Source organism: Otolemur garnettii, unplaced genomic scaffold, assembly GCF_000181295.1.
Source record: "Otolemur garnettii isolate 467f Iridium unplaced genomic scaffold, OtoGar3 scaffold00009, whole genome shotgun sequence".
Classification (NCBI taxonomy): domain Eukaryota; kingdom Metazoa; phylum Chordata; class Mammalia; order Primates; family Galagidae; genus Otolemur; species Otolemur garnettii.
In genome coordinates, this window is record NW_003852404.1 from 36,272,867 (window position 1) to 36,300,322 (window position 27,456).

Here is a 27,456-nt window from a genome sequence, read left to right on the forward strand (position 1 = left end):
TGCATCTTTTCTTGAACCTCCGCCTGGAGGCCACGTGCAGATCTCTCAGCAGCGTGACGTCCCAGCTGGCTTTGCAGGTTATGCCTGGAAGTCATGAGGGACATGCTGGTAGAGGAATTTAATTGCAGGGAGACAGGCCTCTGTGCTCTAAGAATCAGAATAGATCCTGGGACTTTCCAAAATTTAGAAACACACCTTTGTTTCTAAATAAGGAACTCACTTTGGTCAAAAAGCCAAATCGATGCACTGTTGTCCCACACAGAAGGCCCAAATGCTCCAACAGTGCTACCTTGAGAGGTGTTAGGAAGAGGCCCCAAATCTTCACCCTACCACGCTTGCTGAAGGAGCACCAGGCTCAAAGCACAGAACATCTCAGGGGAGCAGTGATCCTTCAGTTCTATTTTCCCATTCTGGCTCCATCTGACTAAGACACAGGTCGAAATCCAGCCTGGACACATGGTCACTGCACTCACCCGCAAGCTCTCGACAGCCTTTGGTAAAGGCTCTTCCCCAGCCCTTACAGACTGGGAAAAGATGTGGGTGGGACCTAGGAACAGCCTACCTGTCTTCACTTTTGGGACTGGGAAAAAAGTCAAAAGCTACTAAGGTCAATGAGATAGAGGGAGGTCAGAGAAGTAACTGGTGATGCTGGCTTAGCTGATGTTATGAGTAAAAAGAAACAGGAGGGAAAAGGAAGGAGCAAAAACTGCCTGGAAACCAGCTGGCGGCAGAAAGAGAAATGAAAGAGAATTCGGGGAGAAGCAGCAGCTGAGTACATTCACGATAAGACAACAAAGATGCTCGGATGTTCACAAGGCCCAACTATGCGTCTGCCACGGTCCAGAGCTGCTCTGGATCTGAAATGAACTTGACCCCAGCCCTCAAAGCCCGCCCTTCCACAGTCCCTGGGAATCCCTCAAGTGTTCCTGTTTGTCTTGAGCTGTAGTTGGTGACTTTCTGCCCCGTACTATGCAAGGAACATATCTATCCACAGTGACAAGGGTGTGTTTCAAAGTAGAAGCCTGATATATGCCGGGCCTTCTGCTTGCAGGCAAAGGCGGCACCCTCTGGCCGGACTCCAGCTAGTTCCTTCAGTAAGTCCCTTAAACCAAGAGGAGGATTTCACACTAAAAAGTCAGAGGAAGTAGCAGAGGTATGCTTACTAACCTGTTTAGCAAGCTATAGCTTTGAAAGTAGGAGGGGATTTGCTGTCCCCTGGGCCTGGAATGTCCTCTCCTACTCTGATCTTCTGACCCACCCTACTTTCTCATCCTTTAAGACTCACTCAACTTTGGTGTCAAGTTGTTTCTGAGGCCTTCTCTGACACCCCCGCTTGGCTAAATGCGCTCCACTCCTGCAGACAGTTCTACAAACCTACCGCAGAACTCAGCACTCTGTCTGGCAGCTATTTACACGTCTGTCTCCCCGCCCACCACCACTTCCAAAGCATAAGCTCTCTCAAAGCCCCTTCAATACAATCCTTGCATTCCCAGCAACTAGCGGTGTCTAGCACATGCTTGCTGAATAAATTAACTAATGACTGCTGTTTTTAGATGTGATTTGGACCGACAAGGTTGCTTTTTGGAAGTAACACACACAAGCGTTGCCACCAGCTCCTCTTGTGAGGAGGCATTTGCCGAAATGAAACAGGATTTCAGTGGGAGCTGTTGCCAGCACCTGAGCTTTCAGTTCCCACTGTTCCAGACTGCCTTTCCCACTTTAGCTTCATGGATTGCACTGACTAAAAGCATTAAAAGAGACCAAGAGGTTTTAATGTGCTATGGAATTTCTGCCACAGGCATCAAAAATGGTTCAAAAACACAGCGGTTGACAGTTGGCCAACAGTGTCAATGTAATTAATGCCAACACATTGTTCACTTAAAGGGGGCATATTTTATGTTTTATATTTCACCATAATAAAATAAAAGACAGTCTATGAGTCCAACCTAGCATCACTAACATAGAAATACCCACAGCTACAGTTTTTTTTCTTTCCAAACTATTAGCCCTGGTATGTGGGTGATCCCCAGATTCACGATGTTCCCAGGAGGATGCCCCTATGGGCCAGGGACAGCAAAAGAATAAGCACATGGAAGTCATCGGGGCCTGGATGAGAGGTGGTGGCCAACTGCCTCCTGTCCCTCATGGATGTGACTGCCGCAGGCCACACCACGACCTGTGCTAGGACGCTGGGCGGGGAAGCAGAGCATTTACTTGTTCTGGTAGGTGCTGATGGTCACGTGAGTAGAGTGGGCCAGTCCTGGAGGAGTGTCCGCTTGATGAATGGTCCCTCTGGGAAAGTACAGCAGGTCACCTGGCTACAGGGGGAAACAGAAGAGGAGAGGCGTTAATTAAGTACAACTTTTCAGTCCTCTTTACTTCAAGGAAACAAACAGGGGCTTTGAGTCTGTTCTCCATTCTAGTAACCACTACTTCAAGGGGCAGGCTGAATGCTGGGCTCATGTGGTGTCCAGCTAGGCTAGCTTCTCTGTGTCCACCAGCCTGTCACTGGAAATCACTGTCCACGAGAGGCTTCCAGGGCCTGAAGTCACTGTAGTCTCAAATTGAGACAAGATACACCTGAAACCAGCCAACCTCGATTCCAGGATCAAGCAGAGTGACATCCAGTGCCTAGGAAACCTGCTCCTTCCTTTTCACATTCTGCAGTGGTTAAGAGGAGGAGCCTTAATTTAGAGTCAAACAGGCACTGTCAGTTACTGGCTGATAACCTGGCAATTAACTGCCCAAAGCATCAGTTTCTTTATCTGTAAAACAGAGAACAGCCCCAAACCTCGCAGGATTATTTTGAGGATTAAGGAGATGATGTTTCCAATGCTCCAGGGGCAGTCATGGGCAGATGGTTTTATTATTTTACCTGCTAATCCTCCCACCCTGTGAATTTTTGAGCTCTTACAGGCAAGGTTTGTACCTTACCCATCTTGTATTCCCCAGAGCATATCCAGACAAAGCGCATAGCATATAATATAGGCTCAACAAATGCTTGGATGAATGGATGAAAAACGATACAACCCTTATTCGAACCCCCAAAAGACATGTTAGTCATTTTCACAGGCAGTTGAGCCTCCTCCATCCTATCCCTTTTCTCTCCCAAACAAGTGGACAGAAATCTTCTCCCCAAAGTACTACTTCCCTGAGTGACTGCTACTCTAATCCCACCTGGACCAAAGCATTCTGTAGAGTGGTTGCCTACAGAGAAGAAAAGGACTCTTGAGGGCTGCTTTTCCTCTCTCTGCACTAAAGGAAACTGTCTACTACATGCTTTACTGAGTACAGTTCTAACTATCATTTACTGAGTATCTCTGTGCCAGTCTCGGTGAAAACCTCACATATACAGTTACATGTCACTTAATGAGGAAGACACATTCTGAGAAATGTGTTGTCAGGCAAATTTGTCATCATACAAACCCAGATGGGATAACCTATTACACTCCCAGGCTACACAATATAGCCTCTAGTGCTTAGGCTACAAACCTATGCAGCATGTTACTGTACTAAATACTGTAGGAAACTAATACAATGCTGAGGATTTGTGTATTTAAATCTATCTAGAAAAGGTACAGTAACATTATGTATAGCCAGCCTTGGTGGCTCACACCTGTAATCCTAGCACTCTGGGAGGCCAAGGCTGGTGGATTGCCTGAGCTCTGGAGTTCAAGACCAGCCTAAGCAAGAGCAAGACTCCATCTCTTAAAATAGCAGGGCATTATAGCCTGTAGTCCCAGCTACTTGGGAAGCAGAAGCAAGAGGATCACTTGAGCCTAAGAGTTTGAGGTTGCTGTGAGCTGTGATGTCACTGCACTCTACTGAGGGGAACAAAGTGAGACTGTGTCAAAAAAAATACGTATGGTATAAAAGATAAAAAGCAGTACACCTATATAGGGCATACACCAGGAATGTGGAGCTGGCAGAACTGGAAACTGCTCTGTGTCATGCAGGAGTGAGTGGTGAGTGGCTGTAACACCTAAGCCACTGCTGTCTACCTTCACACAACTGGCTGTGCGGCAGGACTGTTTATGCCAGCATCCCCACAAATGCATGAGTAATGCACCACACTACAATGTTTTACAACAGCGACACATCACTGGCAGCAGGAAGTTTTTAGCTACATTATAATCTTAGGGTGCACTGTCATACATGCAGTCTGTCACTGACTGAGATGTCGCTTGGCAGCATACAAGCACATATTTCATTTAATCCACAAACATTTGCTCCATGCCTCCCCTGCCTTGCTGAAAAAGGCAAGGGAAGATGCTCCCCTAGAGCCTCCAGAAGGAATGCAGTCCTGATGACTCCAGTGAGACCCTTTTTGGTCTTCTGATCTTCAGAACTATAAGGTAATAAATTTATGTTGTTTTAAATAACAGAGTTAGTGGTAATTTGATAAGCAGCAACAGGAAAACTAGTACAGATATAAAGATATCTCCTGCAAGGAATTTTATTGTAAAGGAGGCATCAAAATAATATTTTTCAGTCCTTCTAGCCTGTGAGGTAAATATAATAATCTCCATTTTAGAAAAGAAGCAGAGGCTTAAATGACTTGCCCCAAGACACGCAATTAATCAGTGACAGCAGCTGAATTCAAACCCAGATCCGTCAGACCCACAAGCCACAGAGTGGTGTTTCCATCGCAAGGTTGGTCTTCACCCTGCCAGCCAGGTTTGGCAGGTATATCGCACAGGCTGCCCCTGGAGGACAGGGAAGGCAGCAGACAAGGGTTCCAGGACTCTCGCTGAAGCTCCCATGCCCACCTCCAACCAGGGAAACTCAGTTTTTTAACGTCATGTATTGGGCAGTGACACAAGATTTCCTATGAAGAGGCCCACTGGTTAAAACCTCATGTGTATATAAACCTACTTGGCAAACCCTGCCCTGTACAATGCAGGCTTTCTCCGGCCAGGTCACCATGACTTCCCTTAATGAGCTGAGTATTCACTGAGTGTTTTAATAGGCACCTGTTCCATCTCTTCTGAGTCCCATGGCAAAAATACAAACAACACACACCCTCTACACCTGAAGGTGACTAGGAAGCGCAACCCTCTTGAGCAGGGCAAATAGCCAGATTGTCAGCATGAGTAACTCAGCCCTAGCCTGAGACCATAGATAGCTTAGTCTTTAGCTTGAAAAAAACCAACCAAGAGTCTGCATAAACATGGTTCACCAAAAGCAGAAGCCGGCAAACTATGAAGGGCCAAATGTAATGACAGTAAACATTTCTGGTTTGTAGGTCACATGGTCTCTGTGGCCACTGACTCTGCTGGTAAAACCTGAACACAGTCACAGCTCATTAAGAAATGGGTGTGCAATAACCTTTATTTACAAAAACAGGCAGCATGCCAGATTTGGGGGCCCATGGTCTATAGTTTGGTGACCACTAGGAACACAAAAACCAAGAAGGTTACCTTTATTGTCATTTATTTATTTAAGTCCCCTGTAACACAGGCACTTATTCCTAAAAAGGAAGATTGTACTCCCCAGGTATTGGCACACACAGATTTGAAAATCAAGAAAGATACAGGCACTAAGTAAGAATTAGACACTAATTTTAACTTCAAGATGCAAGAAATACAAAAATAGTAACTATATGCAAATATGCCAGGTTGACAGAATCTTTGGAATGGTTTGAACTATTGTTCTACTGCCACTAAAGGAAATTAAAGTTATGTGTTTTAATAAATGCATACAGTTTAATTACAAAGCTATTCCTATTCCTCTAAGCCTTTTTCTCAACAACCTCTCCTGCTGAGGACTGGCTCTGCTCCCACCCAAGCTGACAGCTCTAGGACAGATTTTTCTCAGCAGCAAGATGCCAAGGAACCAGGACGTGATCAAGCCACCTGCTCCCTGGAGGAGGAAGCCTCAAGAGCCTCCATAATTATTACTCTTTTGGTAACTATGTGCAGGGGAGGGGGGAGAGTGGGGGTGCAGGGATCGTCTACTTTATAGTAAGAAGGTAAATGGGTTACAGTGGAATTTTAGCAATAGAACAACTGGGTGATTCCTAGCTGTGCTCTAAGCACCTTACAGACCATGCTGCCAGTTGTTTTTAGATGTGGAGAAGCTGTCCAAGGCCAGACATTCCACTTTTGTTCCAGAGATTGGTGGATGACAGAATTCACTCTATTCCTGCTAAACTTGGATCATACACAGAAACAGGTTATTAGGAAAATGAAGTTAATAGTTCTTCATTTCACTTATCCAAATACAAACTGCCAAGACTCCTGCAGAAGCCCCATGTGCTGGCTGACAGCAATGCCAGCCTCCCTGCCCTGAGACCCGGGGTTTTGTCCCCCCAGGGACCATCACCAAATCTAAGCCCCAAAGCAGTTTGTCTCAGCAACACAGAAAAGCAGCAGAGGAGAGGTGCCCACAGGATCATTCCATACCTTCAGTGTAAACTCATACGTCGGCCTGCCGATCCTGTCCTCAGGTTCCACGCTGTACTCCCGTGCCAGGGGCACAGTGGGATGGTACAGGCGCCAGTGTTTCTCTCCCTCCAGCTGCAGGATGAAAACCTACAGAGACCCAAAGGCCCAGGAGCATCAGAGAACTTCCTGACAAGTCTCATAGGAAAGTGCTTCCAGAGTATCAGCCCTTTAAGGGCTTAGATGAATTGCAGTTGACTCCCGACCAACAAGGGTTTGAGCTGTGCAGGGTCACTTGCCTGTGGTTTTTTTTTTTTTTTTTCCAATAAATATATTACAATGTTTCTTGGAGATTTACAACCATTTGAAAAAATAAGAAAATTTTAAAGGTATGTCATAAATGCATAAAATGTATCTAAGCACCAGTCTATTTTACCATTGATTACTACAAAATATATACAAATCTATTATAAAAAGTTAAAATTTATTAAAACTGCCACAAAAACTTGCAGAGAATACATGGCACCACTTGCAGTCAAGAGAAACATGAACAAGGTTAAAGATGAAGTACTAAATCGTAACAGTATAAAATTAACTGAGGTGCACACAAACTGTATGACCTTAATAATTCTGTAGTTACCTCCCATTGCTATTGCTGGAGCTTGGAGGTTGCCAAGTAATGCTTAAAACAATGTGTGATGCTGCTACCCATCTCCACATGAGCGGTCTGCTTTGCCAGTAAATTCTGTATTGTAGTAAAAAGTGATCTCTCATGTTTTTCATTATGTTTAGTCCAAATATACTGTATACCTTGAATAACAACACAGGACCCATATGAAGGGCCACTAGTGATGCTGAGTTCTCTCAAGAAGCAGAAAAAAGCCATGATATTACAAGAATTAGTTGACTTACTTGATGTGTACCATATATTGAGGTGGTAGATGACATCACCCACCATTTCAGACAGATGATCTATCTTATAAACAGATGACATAAACTTACAATATTCATAAATACATATAGTACTGGAAACACATTTTCTCCTTATGATTTTCTTAGTAACATTTTTTCTCTAGCTTACTTTATTATAAAAATACTCTACATGGCACATACGACATACAAAATAAGTGTTGCGTTATTGATAAGGCTTCTAATCAGCAGTAGTGGTTAACTTTTGGAGTAGTCAAAACTTACACTCTGATTTTCGAGTGCACAAGAGGTCACGTCCCCTAAACTCCTTGTTGTTCAAGAGTCAACTGTACAAGTTTCAGATAAAAAATAAAAATGAAAGATCAGAAACGCATGTCACTCCACACTTAAAAGTTGCTACTCCTGGTTTTCATTTTTAAAAATAGGTAATCATGAATCCTGATGCTGGATATTCACTCTTTTCACTTCCTTAGTGCCTCACTGAGTTCTTTATATCCCACTATCTTATTCCTTTAAATCTTCTAGCAGACAGCCTAAAGCCCATAATCTCTGATGGAAAAGCCAAGCTTCAGATATTACTGAATGTCTAAAATCCTGAATATTGAAGGGGCCTTGCCGACAGGAAAACTTCAAGTCTTTTATTCTTAATTCCAAAAGTATTTCAATGCTCTGTGAAAAATATTAAAAGTTAACACTTTCAGAAAAGGTATTGATATCAAATTTCTTCACAAGGGAATAAAGGGGACTTTAAAGTAATAATTTTGTGTTCACACCTTATATTAGCACAAAAATAAAACGATGAAATACCTAAGCCAAAGAGTTAACTTTTTTTGGAAGTCACATGAGAGTGAAATCAACACTCATCAAGGTGCCAATGCTTAAGTGAAATCATGAGCCTTATTCAAACTACCCAGGATTTTTGCCAATGGAAAAAATATACATATTTTTGGCAGCTACTGAAAAAGAACAAAATGCAAGCAGATGTAAGGATTGTTTGTGACCTCACCTGATTAAAGAGCATGCTTTCTGAAAGTAAAGAAAAAGCCAATCGTACTTCTCTGTAGATAAATTAAATCAATACCTGTTTTAAAGGCTCTTTAAATTAGTAAGATTGGAAACAATCTCTCCCTTTGAGAAAGAGCAGGAAACCAGTCTAGTGGGATTGATTTTGGCCCAAGCTTTAGATGAGATCAAGATCTCCAGACACTACACAGAAAGAGTGAACACAGACCTGGCCTACGAGGCTTAAAGAATAATGTGAACTAACCCTGACAGCTACCCTAGCCCAGGCTCTCAGCAACTTGTTCTTGCCCACATGTGAACCTTTCTTCCTCTCTTACCTCGACGTCATCATAATGAGGCGGGAGGCCCTGAGACCCAGCAGGGGTTAGGTACACATTGGAGCCAACCAAGGAGCCAAAGTAACATTCCAGCTTCTCCTGGATCCTCCAAAGCTCATCCTTCATAAAAAGAAAGAAAAAAAAAAAAGGAGGGAAGTGAAAAATATATTAGCAATAAGGGTAAGGACATGTTCTTGCTCACTTAGGAGGTCTTACTATGCAACTCATATGCCAGACACTGGGAACTGAACAAGGCTCACGACTGGGAGTCAGGAAGGGCTTTAAGTGGGAGGATGACACAGTCCACTTTACATTTTTACCAGCTCAGCTGGCTGTTGTGTGGAGAATGGACTGTGGAAAGAGTAGAGTCTACTCACAAGTCACACAGGCAGCAGCCCAGGTGAGAAGCCAGCAGGATGGTCGGAGAGGGACTGGATGAAGCAGAAAAGTCACATGTGCTCTGGGGTCAACACTGACAGGACCTGCTGGTGGACTGAACATAAAGAGGCAAAATAAAAATGGAAATGGAAGGAGTAAAAAAAAAAAAAATACTACTGGGTTTCTGACTTGGGCAATTAGCTCCCAGTTCCATTTACTGAAAAGACTTGCTCAAAAAATAAAAACAAAAACCTTTTTCAGGAGAGAAAAAAAAAGTTCAACATTAGAAATGTTAAATTTGGGATGCTAAGACACCCATGTGGAGATGTTAAAAGTACTGGCAGGAAGTAAGGGCTGGGGACGTACACTCAGGAACTGCCTACCCAAAATGGGTGTGTAAAGTGATAGGAACCTCGGTGACCTAGGAAGAAGGTACAGACAGAGAAGGAATCGCAGGGACAAGTAATGTGGCCTCTCTCCAGTCACTGGTCAACTCTTCAGAGCGCACAAGAGACGGTGGGGCCTAGCCACAAGCCATATATCCTATGAGAAAGAAAGAAATCTGATTTTCTCAAGGCTGATGAGGAAAGGGAAGGCAGCATTTAGGCCAGGTGGATATTAGCCCTTCCTGTGCCCCAGGGGCTGTCTCTAAGTGCTTTGCACATGTTAGTTATATAACCCTTCCGACAATCCTGTCTCATAAGAGGGAAGGGTATCGGCATTACCCTCAGTTTACAGAGGAGGAAACAATTACAGAAGAATATACAACTAGTAAATGATGGAGTCAGAATTCAAATTCTAGGTTTAAATTACCTATAAAATGCCTGGCACATGAAATACTCGTAAAATACAAAACATACTAAAATATTTGCTGAGTAAACCAATGAACACAGCTTGGGAGTCAATTCTACTACAGGTCTCAAAAAGGATTTATAGTATTAAAAGATGAAGTGCTAAAGTATTGGGTCAGTTTGAAAAATGCTTGGGGAGTCATCTTTATTCAAACTACCAGGCTTCTCTACATACAGATCTCAGAAGTTCTACATAACACATGAAAAAATTAACTTTATGGCCTCTGAATAGCTCCTAAGAGTTAACAGAGCTCCCAAGGAGGCTAATTTATTTTAGCAAAAGGTCAGCAGAACCTTTTGTATTATTTATATAGTAAATGGAGCCACTAGAAAAGCAGGGCCTCTCCTTCTCTCTCCCTCTGATGGCCTGAGACACCCTTTAGAACAGTAGAGGTGACTTTATGGTTCCCAGCTCAAGCATAGGGGTCTGTAACTAACAAATGTACGTCTCTTCTCAAAGGTTACTGAAAATGCTATCAATTGCATATTCTTTCCATTTTTCCTAGGCCTGCAGTTTCTGAATCTGCCAAACGTGGCCTACCAGAAAGAGACATAGAGTAAACCTCCCCTCAGCCCAGGTTGTTACAAGCTAGGTGACTTTGATTTCTTTATTTGTAATATAAAGATATTACTATGCTCACCCTTAGACTGTGAGCGAACAGCATAAAACAACTTATCTCAAATCCTACTGAAATGGTAAAGCAGTGTTACCACAATTACAAGTGTTACTGCTTCACCAACACTGACAACTCCTGAAATCTGTCTTCTTTTTTACCACGTGACTCCCAACTACACCCAGACAGGCTGAAAAGGACTTGGAACAATGAAAGAGGGAAGGTGGGAGTATCCCTCCTGGGTGGGTACAACCTCCTCTCTCCATGAACTCATCCACAGACTCAAAAGTGAGTACCAGTCCTAGGAAAAGAAGCCCACGAACATGCCTAAAGAAAGGCAAACACGGCTCAGCGCCTATAGCTCAACCGGCTAAGGCGCCAGCCACGTACACCTAAGGTGGCGGGTTCAAATCCCCAGCCCGGACCCGCCAAACAACAATGGCGGCTGCAACCAAAAAATAGCCGGGCGTTGTGGCGGGCGCCTGTGGTCCCAGCTACTTGGGAGGCGGAGACAGGAGACTCGCTTGAGCCCAGGAGTTGGAGGTTGCTGTGAGCTGTAAGGCCACGGCACTCTGCCCAGGGGGACAGCTTGAGGCTCTGTCTCAAAAAAAAAAAAAAAAAAAAAAAAGAAAGGCAAACACACACACACAAAAGCACTGCTACATCTCAGCCAACATCTTTCAAAGTATGGTGGGAAAGTGCCTTCAATGTGGAGTCAGAAACCAGTACCAGCTCAGAATAGCAATGGAAAAGGCACGTCTGTGAACTCCAGTTTCTTCACATAGTAAACGGAAACCACAGTGGCTGCACCATTTCAAATGTCTGTTGAAAGGGTCAAAAGCTAACGCGTGGAAGTATTTGGTGAACTCTAACCTGCTATGCAAAATGCAAAGAATTATGGTAAGTGCGGGGCCTGTAACTCAAAGGAGTAGGGCTCTGGCCCTATATGCCGGAGGTGGCAGGTTCAAGCCCAGCCCCGGCCAAAAACACCAAAAAAAAAAAAAAAAAAAAGTTTAAAAAAAAGAACTGTGATAATATGGATAATCCAAAGCTGGTGAGAAACAACTTTATTACAGCTCTCTGGTTACCTCCTTTCTTATTTTTAGACCAAGCAGACACATAAACTGTCTGAGAACTAATAAACAAAGGGCTAAAGGTCCACTCTAATAGTCTCTCAACCTGGCTGGTGATGAGCTGCTTCTAGACTTTTTCTATTGTGATGTTAACATACTTATTCCTATAGAATCACACACGCAACACTAAGCCTATTCATAATGTAGTATCATATATTATATTAGTGTAGTATAATATAGTAGTCCCTCCACAGATGACCAGGTCCCTACATTGACTACTTCTGTAAGTTGACCTGATTTTTATAGACTGGACCTACACCACAAGTACATACCAGTACAGCAGGCCTAGTTCCTTATGGTGACCACCTTCTTATGTTGACCAGTTACAGTCCCTTGGATGGTCAACTTACAAAGATTCTACTATATTTAAAGCCCAACTTCTAGTGTACGTGGGTAAGCTCTTATAGTTTATGGTTTCTCGAATATGGGTGGAGGATAGAACAGAAATAACAAGAGGCATACTATTTTAGCCTGAGGACTGGATTTGGGCTGAGAATGCTTATCCCTCCTGCTTTAATAAAGGGGGCCAAAAAGCAGAGTCAACAGGGCAAAGGAAATAGGTTCTTGGCCACCTGGAATCCCAGATGAGCATGTGTAGAGCTTAAGCGGACAAGAAGAGAAAAGCCCCGAGGGAGATGACTCTACAGCACAGAAATGACAGCCATGGAGGACACTACACACCCCCCAAATAACAACTCTCTGCTGGTTTATGACCAAATCACATGCAGTCAACTTTGCTGAATTCATTTACATTCATGGTTCTTAGGTTTCTAAAAATCACTCTTAAAAGTGCTACTTCCAGTCTAGTAAAGAGTCGAGGTCTATCTCAGAGAAAAGCATTTTATCCAGGGTGTCCATATTTTCTGATACAAAATCTCAACTTGGCCTGGCAAATGATCTATAAATTCTTTTTGAGTGCTCTGGCCACAAGGTTGGCATTTCAGAGACATTTCAACTTCTTATGATTACTTGAGATGGAAAAACTGGAATCAGGATTTGTCCTGAAAAATCCAACAATACTTATACTTTTTCCAGACTGTAACTGGGTTCAAGATCCTTTTTTTTTTTTAAAGACAGGAGCCTCCAGCTGTCCCCCAGGGTAGAGTGCTCTGGCATCACAGCTCATAGCAACCTCCAACTCCTGGGCTCAAGCGAGTCTCCTGCCTCAGCCCCCCAAGTAGCTGGGACCACAGGCGCCTGCCACAACACCCGGCTATTTTTTGGTTGCAGCCATCATTGTTGTTTGGCAGGCCCAGGCTGGATTCGAACCCACCACCTTAGGTGTACGTGGCTGGCACCTTAGCCACTTGAGCCACAGGCGCCAAGCCGGGTTCTTTAGACAAGAAAGGAAAAGGCATTCACCAGATGAGGCTTAATCGGATCTAGCAAGCCAACTCCTGAGTTAAATCATGGGAAACACTATTGGTAGCTGATGACAGTGCCCCAGAAGCCACCAATATAGCCAGAATCCACTCCTCTCCATATGGAAATTAGGATCCCTTCTCATTCTCCTCCTATCCTGCCAATTTGATTTGGCCATGGGTCACAGAAGGGGGATTCTGAATGGGGATTAAACTCTATCCAAAACTCAGAACAGCCCTCAACTGTTCTGGGCCATCTGTCACAAGATGACATAAAGATCTCAAACCTCCAGGAAAGCAGATTAGCTCGTTCTAAATCTGCATTTTATATATGCAAAAACTGAGCACAGAAAAGGCAACATTATCTCTCAATGTCAATCACTGATGTAGAAGAAAAGTTAACCAGTCCTCTGGGCTTGCAAATCAAAGACATCCTCCACCTACAACTGCCTCTCCTGGACCTCACACTTCAAATGGATTGTTAATAATGGTAAAGTTTCTTTTCTTAATTATGAATCTGGTACGTGATCTGGTCATGGCCCTGAAGCCTCCCCTTGATATATGTAGGCAGTAAAGGGAGGCAACTTCAAGAAAAATGATCATCTTGATGCTTTCATGCCTTAAGTTATAGTGAAAGGATATACCAAACAGAATGTCTATCATTTAGAAAAACACAACCAGCCCACAGAACATACTCCTAGAGGCACAGTGCTACTTCAGTAACTTTATAAACATGCAATGTAACTTAGTTTTACAGCCCAGTGCTATGTAACAAAACCACCTACCCTGAGCTTTTAAGAGTTTGGAACCAAACGATAACATAGTTAAAATGTCTAAATTAGAATGCATTTAAAGAACAAACTGGGGCCATCCCTTCTCAAACTGACAGGAGGCTAATCCTCATGGTACCACATCTTCACCCTTGAGCTGATCTGCAGCCAAATGTTCGCACTTTAATATGTATGAGGACTATGTGTTGGGGAAACCTGTTACCTTAAATCTCTGAGGTTGGTGAAACTGAATCGTTGCCCTTTTCTGATCAAAATCCTTTCTCAGCTGAAGAAAGTGTGCTTTGCCATCTTTATTTAAAACTTTCTTCTTCCCATTGACACAACGGCAGACATTCACGTCTCTTCCATAGTATATACCCCGGCTGCATAGACTCTTCAGATCTGTTAGCCGGAATAGGGACTGGTAATATGTGGCCAGTGCAGGGTCATCTCTCTGAATGAGAAGGGGCTTCTGCTCCCAGAATTCCTTGAAGAACGTCTCTGTCTTGATAGGTGAGATTAAACTTTCAAAGAGACCACCGGGGCTGTCAAAGTTTAAAGTGGAAGACCCTCCAGCGGCCTTCACCTTCCCCCGCTTACAGGGAACAGGCCCCTCTTCCCTTCCATTCCCTGCAGGCTTCGCTTTCTTTGGCATAGTTCTGTCTTCAAGACAAAGCAGTAAGGAAATCCAGACCTACCAAAAAAACAGAACACGTTATCAGGTTTACAAGGATGGAGAATACCAGTGTCGGTGTTAGTGTTCATACAAAGACTTGCGTGGCCATGAAGTCTCCAAGAGAACTCTCTGTAACTCAGTGCTCCCCCCTCCCCCAGATATGCAACAGCCTTAAGCCACTGCCACTTCTTCCAAGATATGATACTGCCTCAAACACCAGATTACATATTCATCGAAAAGAAAACATGTTTTTTTTTTGTTTTTTTGTTTTTTTATACACAAGCATTGTCATGGAATTCATTATTAGGCAGTATAATGCTCCCAAATTAAACCGTTTGACTGTCTGGGCAGTTCCTACTCATAGGTTAAACCTGTAGCCATTGTCACAGAAAAGTAAAAAGATCTTCAATTTGCCTGCAACCAGCTCCAGGTCCTTAATCTAATTAGATGTCCTCTGGGTCCCACACACTTGTCTGGAGAACAAGCAGCAGCCGCCCACCACCAGGGGCTCCTCACTCCAGCACCACTCCCAACTGCTGTTCCCAAGGGCAACTGGTCCAGTGGGGCCGCCTAGTGGCTGGGACAAGCAGCTATCTGCTCCTCAGTCTTCAACCACCTGAAGCTCCTCAGTTCCAAATCTGAGTTTATTCCTGAAAATTGCCACTTTACCAGAAAGTCCCATACATTAAAAAAAAAAAAAAAAAACAATAGGGGCTGAAAAACGAAGGCTAAAAGGAGTTGTATACCAAATCTTTAAAAAGCTGTATAACTTGTTAACTGAAGACATAATAAACCACCAGCATCATTAAACTTTAACACAGCCCTTCTCCAACTTCAATGCGCACACAGATTACCTGGGCATCTTGCTCAAATATAGCTCATGATTCATTGGATCTGGGGGTGAGGGGACTGAGAGTCTGCATTTGGACACGCTCCCGGGCGCTGATGCTGCTGGACCATGGTACACTTCTGAGTAGCAAGAGGAACAACCCTCCCAAGAACAGTCCAGCTTCTCTCAGAATTGCCCCCAAATCAAATTATTGTTACACTTATAATGAAGGTCTCCCACATCTGCTTGCGGGGACTGTAATTCAATTTATATAAATTTCCTGAGACTGCAAATTACAAAGTAGGTTTTTTTCCAGGAAGGGAGTGCAGGGCTTTCACCAGATTCTTAAAGGAATTCCTGTCCCCTCAAAAAGGTAAGAGTCACTGTGCTTATAAAAGCCAAAATTTGGGGAAGACCAGTAATTTATTTACAAATATAAGGGGTTTGCTGAGTTGTCAGAATTTCAAGAACACCATTTTCTGCTCCTTTGCCCTTATAACCAAGCAGTATTTCAGATATACTGTAGACTGGGTAGAATTAGAGTTGTGGCCTGGGGCGTAAACATCCTGGAACCATATGTTACACATCACAACAAATGATTTATAAAAGAACACTCAGAATGCAACCCAGATGTAAAATGACCAAATTAGGAAGTAGAAATGTCAAAATACAGAACTCTTCTCACGGTTTCTCTTAGCTTCTATGTTCTGAGCCCTCAAATAGCTCAGTTCCTTAAGAGATCAAATTCCAGTAAGGAAACCCAGGAGCATGGTGGAAAGAGAATATGAAAGCCTACACTAGAGGGGTAAGGGTTTAAGCTCGGAAAAAAATAAACCTTTTAGGTTTTAGGATAGACAGTCAAGGAGATACATTCTCTAAAAATATTTTCTATCCCTTTTTAAGTCAAACAGACCAGCTTAAATTCCAAAAATAAAGGCTTCAGTGAGACAAACCATCATTAATACTTGGAACCCTGAAGTGACTTAAACATACAAGGAGATATGAAAACAGATTGAGTAAGGAGGACTGCTCATGCAGAAAGGAGCTACCAGAGCAGGCCTGACTGCTACTCTATGAAAGTCCAGCTTGGGATTGACGTCTGGGAACTTAGATTTTGGAAGGGTTCCCACCACTAATAACTGATAAGGGTGCTCATGATGCCTAACCTGCACAAACAGTAAGGCTCACACTGAACACCTGCTTTCCTTCTGGGAGTCTAGAATTTGGGTCTGTGCCAGGCAGAGGCTGCCTACATGATCAGCCCCCAATAAAACCCCCAGGGAACAGAGTCTATAATGAGCTTCCCTGGTTGGCAACATTTCACAGGCCTTGACACAACTAACTGTTGGTGCAACTGACTCCACTAGGTAGAAGATGCTGGGAACCTTGTGCTTGGTCTCCCCAGGACACCCCATGTGCCTCTCCCCTTTGCTGCTTGTGCCTGGTATCCGTTCGATACAGGAAATCAGCCCAGAGTCCTCCTAGCAAATTACTCAGTTAAGGATGGTCTTGGGAACCTGAAGCATTGCTCACATTTAATTTTTAAAAACTGTTAGTTTATTAGATTTGTATCACTAAAGGTTACCCAATAAAGAAATTTTATGTTCAGCTATACATCTTTTATCTCTCACAACTGATCAGTCTAAAATTTATTTAAGGGGAGTGAGCATGAAATGCAAGTGAAAGGCTTGTTTTAAGCATAATATATGAATACTGTGTAAGCAAATTCACCAGTAAGTGGGGCTAAACAGTGTACAAAATACTTAAGCCAAAATGAAATCACTTAAGGAATTTTTCCCATCCACAATCACTAACAAAATTAACCTCAACACTACATAGGTGCTTTTGTTAGGATATAAATTTCACTACTTACGCTGCCAGAAGTTACATCATTTATTATTTCTCTATGTTCATGCTGAAATGATTTCAGGCTAAGTTAAATGCAAGCTACCTTAGAGGTTACTGGACAAATATACTATTTCTCTGATTTTTTTTGAATACTAAATGTATTTAAATATTTAAAGATTCCAGAAAATGAGTTACTTTTAACTGACATACACACTAACATGAAGATCTCAACTGCTAGACATGTGGACTGGTTAATAGGAATGAACTTGTTCTAGCATGTACAGGCTCCATGCATCTGCCTAGAATACTACATTTCCTCCCATGTGAAAACTTTCCCTATCACCTCTCAAACTTCCATATTAAGTTCCCTTTTACACCTCATTATGGTACATATGCCAAAAACACCTAATACATTGACAGATGCTTCCTTTTGCACCCAATTTTTGAGAACCTTCTCTCAGTTCAAGGCAAATAACTACTATTAAGAATTTATCTTCTTACCAGCTCTATTGTGGCCCTTTCCTGAACTAGCCAATTACACCAGGACATCAAATCTCAATAGATAGATGACTTTCCAAAAGTTGCCTTGCCTAAGTTATACACAAGGCTCCTTCTTCAGAGCTACTCATACATGATGGAACTGGAGGTACTACCTACCTAACTCATTTCTTCATCTGTGAAATGGGAGAACAGAATATACCAAATGTGTGAGAATTAAATGAAAAGATGAGCATGAAGCATCTGTTACCTTGCCCTGTCACCATCAGCACTGTCTCTCTGCTTTAACTCCTGTGGCAGTGCATGGACACATGGTTGCTATAAGTTAGTAAAAATACAGAGGGTGCCAAAAAAAGTATACACATTTTAAGAAAAGCAAAAACTACTAAAATTATAATACTGAAAATACTGACCACAATAGATAAATACAAGTCACATTTGACTTCTGCAATTACAAGAGGTGCTCAAAGTGGTTACCATTAACATCTAGACAATTCTAATTATGGAGAACTACTGACTGAGCAAGGTTGACCAGTGCCTGCTTGTATTACCACACATGCCCTTTCAATTTCTTCCTTCCAGTGTAACTGGTTTTCTGTGGTAAACTGCATCCTGTAAAGTCCCTCATTGGTAGAAGTCTGGGGGAGTTAAATCAGGAGGCCATGGGGGAAACTCAACCCCACCTCTCTGTCCTATCCATTGTCCTGGCACGTTCACATCAAGGTAAGCTCTCATGTTGGTGTGGAAGTGTAGTGGGGCACCATCTTGTTGGAAGTCAAATGGATCATCCCCCAAAAGTGTATGAATTTCAGGTAAAATGCATGTGCATAGCAATCTGTCTACACTTGGCCAGTAACAAGACCTTCAAAAAGGAATGGTCTAATTAGTCCCTTAACGACAGTCCACACCAGACATTGAAGCCCAGAAAACAGACATATTTTTCCACACATGGATTTTCTAGACCCCAGTATACATAATTATGTTAGTTCACTGTTCTGTTCAACTTAAACTGTACTTCATCAGACCAAAGCATTTTCCCCACAAAGTCCTCATCCACTTGCTCCATGTTTTGGAACCACTCACAATATTGCACCCTTCAATCAGGGTCATCTTCATGCAGTGAATGTAATAATCTCTAGACGAAAATTTCCCACTTTGCTGTTTTAAGAACATGTCATAAGCTTGTTCTGCTAATATCTGGTGTCAGGTGCACACTATTTGGTAGATGTCTGTGGTGAGCTTGGGAACTGTTCCAGTATCATCAGTGAAACAGTAGGGCTTGTTGCTCTTCAAGGCTTTCAGATCTCCCCCTGTAACACACAGTACCATGCATCTCAAACTTCTCACGAATGCCTGTAAATGTTAGGCATGTTGGAGGGTCTGTTGCATACTCAGGCCGGCCTCCACAATGTTCTCGAATTTCAAATACCACTTCAAAATGGTCCTGCGCTCCTCCAACAACAACCATGACTCTGCCATTTTCTTTGACTGTCCTGCCTGTCGCTTGGTGTTGGACACTAACAATCATTTAATTAACATCATCTTTTAAGCAAACGTCATAACTACACATTGCCACCATAATCACATTCAACTTTGAGAAGGTATAGATACTACATAGCTAACATCACTTAAAATATGTATACTTTTTTTGGCATCCTCATATTTGACCTTATTGCTAGAGGCACTTTCTTTTTTATTGTTGTTGGTTTTTTTTTTTTTTGAGACAGAGCCTCAAGCTGTCCCCCTGGGTAGAGTGCTGTGGCATCACAGCTCACAGCAACCTCCAACTCCTGGGCTCAAGCAAGTCTCCTGCCTCCGCCTCCTAAGTAGCTGGGACCACCTGCCACAACGCCCGGCTATTTTTTGGTTGCAGCCATCATTGTTGTTTCGTGGGCCCGGGCTGGATTTGAACCTGCCACCTTAGGTGTATGTGGCTGGTGCCTTAGCCACTTGAGCCACAGGTGCCAAGCCTAGAGCACTTTCTTATTGTAACTATATAGATAGTTGGTATAAGTCAGTTGAAATACCAGAAACAGAGCATCCCAGCTTCAATGGCCTGTGCCTATAGTTTTGAACCCGGGCTTAGAACTGAGGTCTCTGCACTTCCACAGATGCTGGAGACCTCCACAGACAAACTCCCAGACCCCAAGGTCGGCTGGAGTTGGGCTCTTGGTGCTGCAGGCCAACTCCAGCCTAAAACCCACTACATAGCAGCTTGGATCAGTCCACTAACTGTGTGGGACAAAAAGCCATTTCTCTGATTTTTACATTATTTACATTGTAAAACCACCATTCCTTTTAAAAGCTTTTGGAGGATGGTGGGGCGAATAGATGACATATCCTACCACATTACACATACAAAAATCGTAAGGTACATTATAATTTCAGAAACAGTAATAGTACAAAAGAATGTTTTAAACCCAAGAATACAGTAATTAAATAAGAGAATGCTTTGTCTAGAATAGTAAAGCCAACAAAAGCCTGCCTATAAACCTCACAAACCACCCAAACAGATATTAGAGTAATTCCTACAAAGCTACATAAAAAGATTTTTGAAAAGCAATTCCTTTCAAATTGAATTGACTATAAGCATTAAAATGTAAAACGATTAAGTCAAAAGAAAAGATTCACGGTTCATATTTTGGTAACTTCCCCACAGATAACTCCTACAAGAAAATCAATACTGATGCAACTATTATAGCCAAGAAATACAGTCATTGTATTTTTAAGGTGTCCTAACCTCCTCCTCTATAGTAATAATTAATGACATGAAGACATTAATACATCTTCTTGAAGAGACCTATACATTGTCAGAGTCTAGCCAAGTGTGCATCGTAGATCTCAAGAAATGTTTGCTGAGTTTTGTTTCACTTTTTCATCTTTTGTCTGTATAGAATTTTAGACAAAAACCTTACACAAAATAGAGTTGGGGGAAAATATTTTTCTGATGGCAGCTGTCACTTGGATATTCAACTGTAAGAGCTAAAAAGCACCTTTCTATATACATCCATAGTTATCACCAACGTGTGGAATGAGGTGTCTTTACATCCTAGGAGCAGAGTGTACTCCAGAGTCACCGGCAGTACTTGTTACCAGGTAAACTGCTGCGCTCTGTGTTTCAGGCCCACGGCATTGCCACCTCCGATGGCTGGAGCCCAGAAATCCAAGTAATGATCTCTCCTGATGAATTTTAGATCTACTACCAGAGGACAATAGTCAAAATCAGCTCATTTAAACACCCATGTACCTGTCAGAAATTATCTATTACCAGGGTGCCAAGTGCTGCTGACCTACAACGTTTCTTTCACGCTCACAGACATTATCAACCTAGAGATAAGTGGTTCTTCTGGTGACCTAAAGCTGTGATTGGCAGTTACTGCTTTGATTTTATTTTAGAGAGAAAATGAATTGTATTTCGATGTATTTGGGTGACCATGAGGTTGCAAAGGATGAGGCCCAAGGGGCAAAAAACAAGTGATGATGGCAAAAGCTAGATAAACCAGGTTCCTCCAAAGATGGTCCCAGTGAAATGAAACTCCTGGCCCTGAATTTACAACTGATTAAGTGATGAAATCAAATCCTCCCAGGCCTAGCCTTCCTGAAAACAGTGATTAACCTGGTCTTACTAACCTGTTGGGCAGCAGCTGCAGAACTGTATGTTGATAAATGAATTGGAAGCGTAGGCTGTAATTTTAAAGTCAGAAAAAAAAGGAAAGAAAGATGCAGCTGGCTGCAAAGCGTGTCTCTTAGGCCGGACCGACGCGCCGGCGGCACAGCACACGTGGGGGCTGCCGGCACCGCCCTCCCTGCCAAGCTTCAAACTTTCCGCGCTCGTCCCGCGTCTCGGGCCCACTGGAAGAGCGCGTGCTCTACTCTCGGTACTGTAGACATTAGCGATCCCTTGATCAGGGCCGTGGGGGGCAATGGCCTCCGTCTTCAGGGACCTGATGGGCGCGCGTCCCCGGCCCTACAACTACCGCTCCCGCCACCAAGACTCCCCGTGGGGCCCCAAAGTCCCCCAGATCGACACCCCTGCCTTGGGACCGCAGCAGCGTCGTGCGCGCCCCGCCGGATCCCGCACTAACCCGGGTACAGTGGCGCCGAGAAGCCGGCGAGATCGCGCCACTCACCCAGCACGGCCTGTTGCGCGCGGGCGCGAGCCGCCTGGGCGGGGCGGGGCGGGGCGGGGCGGTGTGAGCACGCTCTGGGGCGGGGCGCTCCTGCTCTCGCGCCCGCCCCCGACGCGCTGAGCGGACACGTGGTGGGTGCTGTGTGCCTCCGGGTTATCTAGGGGTCTGTGGTGTTCTTGCCTGGACGTCCCACTTTTTTTTTTTTTTTTTTTCCTCTGTGGGGAGGGAGAAAAATGCCTTCTTCTTGTTGTTGGGGACTGGATTTGGGAAAGTGTTCGGATACAGTCTGTTCCTTGATTCCTTTATGAATGGGGAAACTGAGGCCTAGGACTGGAAAGTGAACTACGCAAGTTTAGGGAGCTGGCAGTCCAGGTTCCCCCATCAATTTCTTTTCTTTTGAAATAGAGTCTCACTTTGTTGCCCTCAGTAAAGTACTCTGGCGTCATAGCTCAGAGCAACCTCAAACTCCAGGATTTAAGCGATTCTCTTGCCTCAGCCTCCAGAGCACCTGGAAGTACAGGCGCCAGCCACAACGCCCGGCTATTTTTAGAGAGCGGGGGTCTCTCTCTTGCTCAGGCTGGTCTGGAACCTGTGAGCTCAGGCAGTCCCCCCCCCACCCCAACCCCACCCCTGCCTCAGCCTCCCAGAGAGCTAGGATCCCCTGTCAACTTCACATGGCTCTATGACTATGCCTGGCTTTGTACCAAGTCATCTGTAATTTATGTCATCTTGCTAAAATTAATCATGGTTTTAAAAGATAACTGGAAGTTCTTTGTATCTATGGCTATAAAGCAGAAGCAATTATGTAAGTAATTTTGCCCTCACAGCATCTCCTGTTGACTTTCTCCCTGGGGTAAGGAGGTAGTGGCCAGGGGCCTCAGTGGCATATCACCTGTGCCTTTCTTGTTCTAACCCAGAGGAAGTTGTCATTTCATTCTGTCCAGGTGATTGAACCCAGAGGCGTTTCTGATGGCCCAGTAACACATGAACAAATGGGAGCAAAGTACACCCTTGTTGAAAATTTATCCTAAACTACCAGTAATACTAAGCTTTGAATTGAGTTCTTACTGCCTGTAGGCACCATACTACTGTAGGTGTTGTGTGGACTCCTCACTTCATACTCACCACAACCTTGTCATTACTTCTACTTTACAGTTAAGGAAACTGAGTCAGGAGAAGTGAAGTAACTTGTACAAGGTCACACAGCTTAAGTTGCAGAAACAAGTTTGGAGCTGCCAAGCCAATCAACTGTTGGTGCTTTATCACTGCGTTACTGCCTCCCACTATACCCAGCAAGCTTCCTGTCGGGTTCCAGTTGGAAAACCTCAGGGTTCATGTCAAATTTAGCTCTTTCAGAAAAATCTACAAAGCAAGCAAACAAACAAACAAAAACGTAGCTGACAGGATACCAGTAATGTACTTCACTCTTTATTTTGACTTCAAACTAATAGAGATACATTTAGAACAACATTGATAGTAGGGGATTTTAGAAAATAGTAAATTCTCACATAAGCTGTAAGAGCGGTACTTAGTGTTGCACGAAAAAAATTCTAGTGTCAACACAAAAGACCATTTTCCATTATACAGAATAGCCCTAGAGGTCTAACAGAACAAAAGTACACATTGAAGTCAGCTCTGCTGTGGGAAATCATTGTATAGAGGTTCCTCTGATGCAAAATTGTTCTTTCAATATGTCCTCTCTGATATTTTCATTATAATTCAGATTTCTGAGGATGGGTAGCAAAAAACGTCATGATCATTCCATCTTCAGATCTAAACACTACCTATCAGGTCTGTAAAGAAAAAAAGAAGGAAGAAAGAACAGGATAGGGTAGGAGTGGGGAATGTACATTTTCTTTCCCAGAAGGCTTTTAGAATCCATGTTCCTACTGTACTGTTTCTGGTACTTAAGTTTTCTGGAGTGTTTTGGGTTTGGGTTTTATAGGCGATTTGGGGGGTTTTTTATTTGTTTTTGTTTTTTTCTTTCGCTTTTAGCCCATTGAGTTTAAAAGTATTTTCAGAGGACAAAAAGCACACTACTCTCCAGTCACTACTTATTCCAATATTGCATTAAAATTTGGTTGTTTTGTTTCTGTAATTAGTCTTCTCATGAAAACAATGTCATCAATGGCAGCTCCCACAACTGCCCTGAAAAGCCTGCAGGAGCCTCCAGATTTCTGAATACATCTAGTGACTAGTGGTCCTCCTCTGGATCCTAGAAACAAGATACCCAGGAGACAGGAGAGAGGAGTGAATTTCCTCCACACTGTGTCTTCAGCATAAACCCTGAAATAGATTCTTTTAGAAATAAATTACACTCCTACAGAAGTATGTGATGTTCATACTCTTGGATTACTTTGTTAAAAGACTCCTTTAAAGCTACATTTGTCTTTCTCTTCTGTGACCTTGTAGAGCTTTTGGTTTTTAGCCACCTCATGGTGGCTTCTCACCAGACCTGCCCAAAGTGCACCCCTGTCCTATCCCCTCCTCCAATCAGAATGATACTGAGTGCAGAGAACCTAGGAATGATAGGTTCTCTAATTCTGGAGGGACCAAGTGTTGGAATTTGGAAAACTATGTCTTTGCTAACACTTGGTTTTCTCATTTATAAAGTGAGATTGCACCAGATGTACTGTGATGTCCTTATTGGCTCTCCAATTTCATAAGCGTAGGACACCAATTTCCACAGGGTATTAGAAGAAAAATTTATCTGTTTGGAATCGTTTATTTATTCTATAAACATTAAGGTGCTTGTAAAATGATTAATAGGTGTAATTTTGTTTTAAAACTTCCTTTTATTTTATAGTACTACCCTGTTACACAACTCCAGGAAACTCAAGCATTGTATTGAACTATAATATGTGAATGGTGGGTGCCCCATGTGCATTTGGATGCCCTTTGATCCAGAAAAGATCTGAGTAATTTCTTTCTTACTATGACTTTTAATATTTGTACCATTATTATTAGCCTGACTTTTTGATATAAGGGAACTGAGGTATATTGTGCTGAAATAACTTGCTCAAAATGACAAAGCCACTGGATAGCAGAACTGGCACCTAAATCAAAGGCCTATTGTCTTTGTTTGAGCTGCTATAAGGAAATACCATAGCCTGGGTGTCTTATAAACAGTAACAATTTATTTCTCACATTTCTGGAGGCTGGGAATTCCAAGATCAAAATGCCAGCGGATTCTGGACTTCACTGTGTGGGGGAGGGCTCACTCTCTACTTCACAGATGGCACCGTCTAGCTGTGTCTTCACATGGTGGAAGGGACAAGGCAGGTCTCTGGGCCTTGTATAAGAGCACTAATTCCATTAATAAAGGCTTCACCTTCAGACCTAATCTCCTTCCAAAGGTCCCACCTCCTAATCACATTAGTGATTCTGTTCAACATATGAATTTTGGTAGGACACAAACATTCAGACCATAGCACCCATACTGCTCATCAATTAATACTTTCATTGGACCTCCGTTTCTGCATCTTTAAAAGTGGTTAATTTTCCTAACTCAGAAAGCTGCTGTGAACCTCAGGTGACATCAAATAAGCAAAAGAGTTTACAACTATAAAAAGCTACTTATCTGAGAAGTATAGGAGTATACTATCTTGTACTATGTACCTACAAGTATACCATCTTGTATTATGTATTATACCACCCTCCATTCTATGTACCATAGAATGAATTAAATGCAACTGGACCTTCTATAGATGTATACTTCACTTAATTTATGATGTTCATCAATCAAGACACTTTAAAACTGATGTAGTAATATCACCATGGAATAATCTTAGGGTTTTAGTATAATTACAGAAAAGCCAAATTTGTTTAAGAATAACACAGACTGAAGTCTTCTAAGATTGTACTACTCATGACAGATTTCATGGAACACAGTATATTTAACTTGATAACAAACATACCATCACTATTTCAAATTATAGTTAACATATTTATTAACTCTTTGGGGGCAAGAAATGGTGCTTTCTTTAATTCTGAGAACTTGAACAGAGCTCTATACATAGTATTTACTCAGTGTTTACGGAATCGAATTGGATTAACATTCCCATTTTTTTTCTTTTCTTACAGTCTAATTTCTTTTAGCACCTATGCACGACTTTTAAAAACAATTTAATGGTGCTGCAGACCTTCTTCCCCAAAAGTCCAGCATTTCTAGGTGAAAATACATTTCAGGATTTTCCAATGACTTTTCCTGCAGGGGTATCCAACCCATGTTCCACATGTTCTGCATGTGGATTATGTAAGGACTCGTTTGCTTATCTGTGCACAGACCCTTTTTGTTGTTGTTCATCAGCTTTCATTAGTGTTTAATATGTGGCCCAAGACAACTCTTATTCTTCCCGTGTGGTGCAGAGAAGCCAAAAGGTTGGACATACCTGCAAGTTGTACAGAGATGTTATGCTACTTGTTCCTCCAAAACATACTTGGCCATGATTCTTCTAAAAACAAAATATACGCTTGTGGAGGCACTTTCTGTTTATACTCTTTGGCTTTCTTTGTTAAAAGGTCAACACCCTCCAGTTGAAAATGTCTCCTAGGAAACTAACAGAATGTATATATGGGTAAGAGAACCTAGCATCATCATGGTACATTCATTTACTTATTTTGCTTTTAAAATATGACAAACTGATCAATTCCCAAGGTGGTACTAGTCTGATTAATGATTTTTTAAACTTTAAAACAAAAAGAAAAGAAAAATAGATCTTATATAAACTGATTTGAAGACAGACAGGGACAATACTGTGAAAAAATTATAGACTAATGTTATTTTTAATTGGATGGATAAATTTTAGTGAAATAATGTCTATAAGTGTATACCACATGGGTTTTTGACTGGAAATTTCAGGTGAACCTGCAAACTGGAGACAGTAATATTATTGATTAATAACATTTGCTAGGCACTTACTTTTTCCAGGCCTTTTTTTTTAAACCTAGTTCTCCAATTTATTAATCCACACAAAAGAATATCAGTAAGATACTGATTCCCTGATTTGCATGTGAGCAAACCGAGGCATCAAGAGACTAAGTTGTTTGTTAAAGGTCACAGAGTCGTAAGAGATAGAACCAAGATTTTAGTGCAGGCAGCCTGGCTTTAGAACAGGGTTGCACAGTCTTGGTGTTACTGACATTTGTAGTCAACATTCTTCATGTGGGAGGCTTGCCTGTGCACTGTAGGATGTATAGCACCATTCCTGGCCTCCATCCACTAGATGTCAGCAGTGTTTACACATCACGCATTATTAAATTTCTCCTGGAGGTACTCCTTGCCCCAGCTTTTAACCTCACATTCTAGTGCAGATAGGTACTACAGTCTCAAGAGGAGAGCTTGATAATATTTATGTGCACAAATATGATTTCATAAAAATAAAACAAAATAATAATAAAAAAAAAAAGAGGAGGGCTAGACTATTGCAGCCAGTATAGCTTATGGCTAGGAGGAGTGAGAGTTATAGGAAACACCTGTAATGGAACACTTTGGTGAAAAGGGCATGGAGAGAGATTTGGTCCTAACAAGCATGAGTGAGCTCGTGAGATGAGAGCATTGGTGAATTGGCAGTCTCTACACCTGTGGTGTTGAGAAGCACGAGCTCAGCCTTATATTAGGCTGGAGGAGCAGGCAGTTAAGAGGCATGCGCATTCTATCACGGGTCCACTTACTCTGACTCTGTCTCCTCTCCTGCCTGCAGAACGCCAGCATGG

At 42.6% G+C, this 27,456-nt stretch overlaps 1 protein-coding gene across 3 annotated transcripts in view; it reads right to left on the bottom strand.

Moving 5' to 3' along the window:
• RIOX2 (ribosomal oxygenase 2) overlaps positions 1-21,727 on the bottom strand; it is a 28,398-nt gene extending 6,671 nt beyond the window's left edge. Inside the window, exons 1-5 of one of the 3 annotated variants that reach the window (XM_023509696.1) lie at positions 21,697-21,727; positions 13,984-14,454; positions 8,654-8,773; positions 6,405-6,533; positions 2,215-2,318 (exon numbers count right to left, since the gene is read on the bottom strand). In XM_023509696.1, the coding sequence (XP_023365464.1) occupies positions 2,215-2,318; positions 6,405-6,533; positions 8,654-8,773; positions 13,984-14,415 (785 nt within the window). In that variant the 5' untranslated portion in view covers positions 14,416-14,454; positions 21,697-21,727. Of the gene's footprint in view, positions 1-2,214; positions 2,319-6,404; positions 6,534-8,653; positions 8,774-13,983; positions 14,455-21,241; positions 21,428-21,696 lie in introns of those variants that run through there. The other 2 variants (XM_023509698.1, XM_023509697.1) reach the window with 2 other exon arrangements.
• Positions 21,728-27,456: the final 5,729 nt, after the last annotated feature.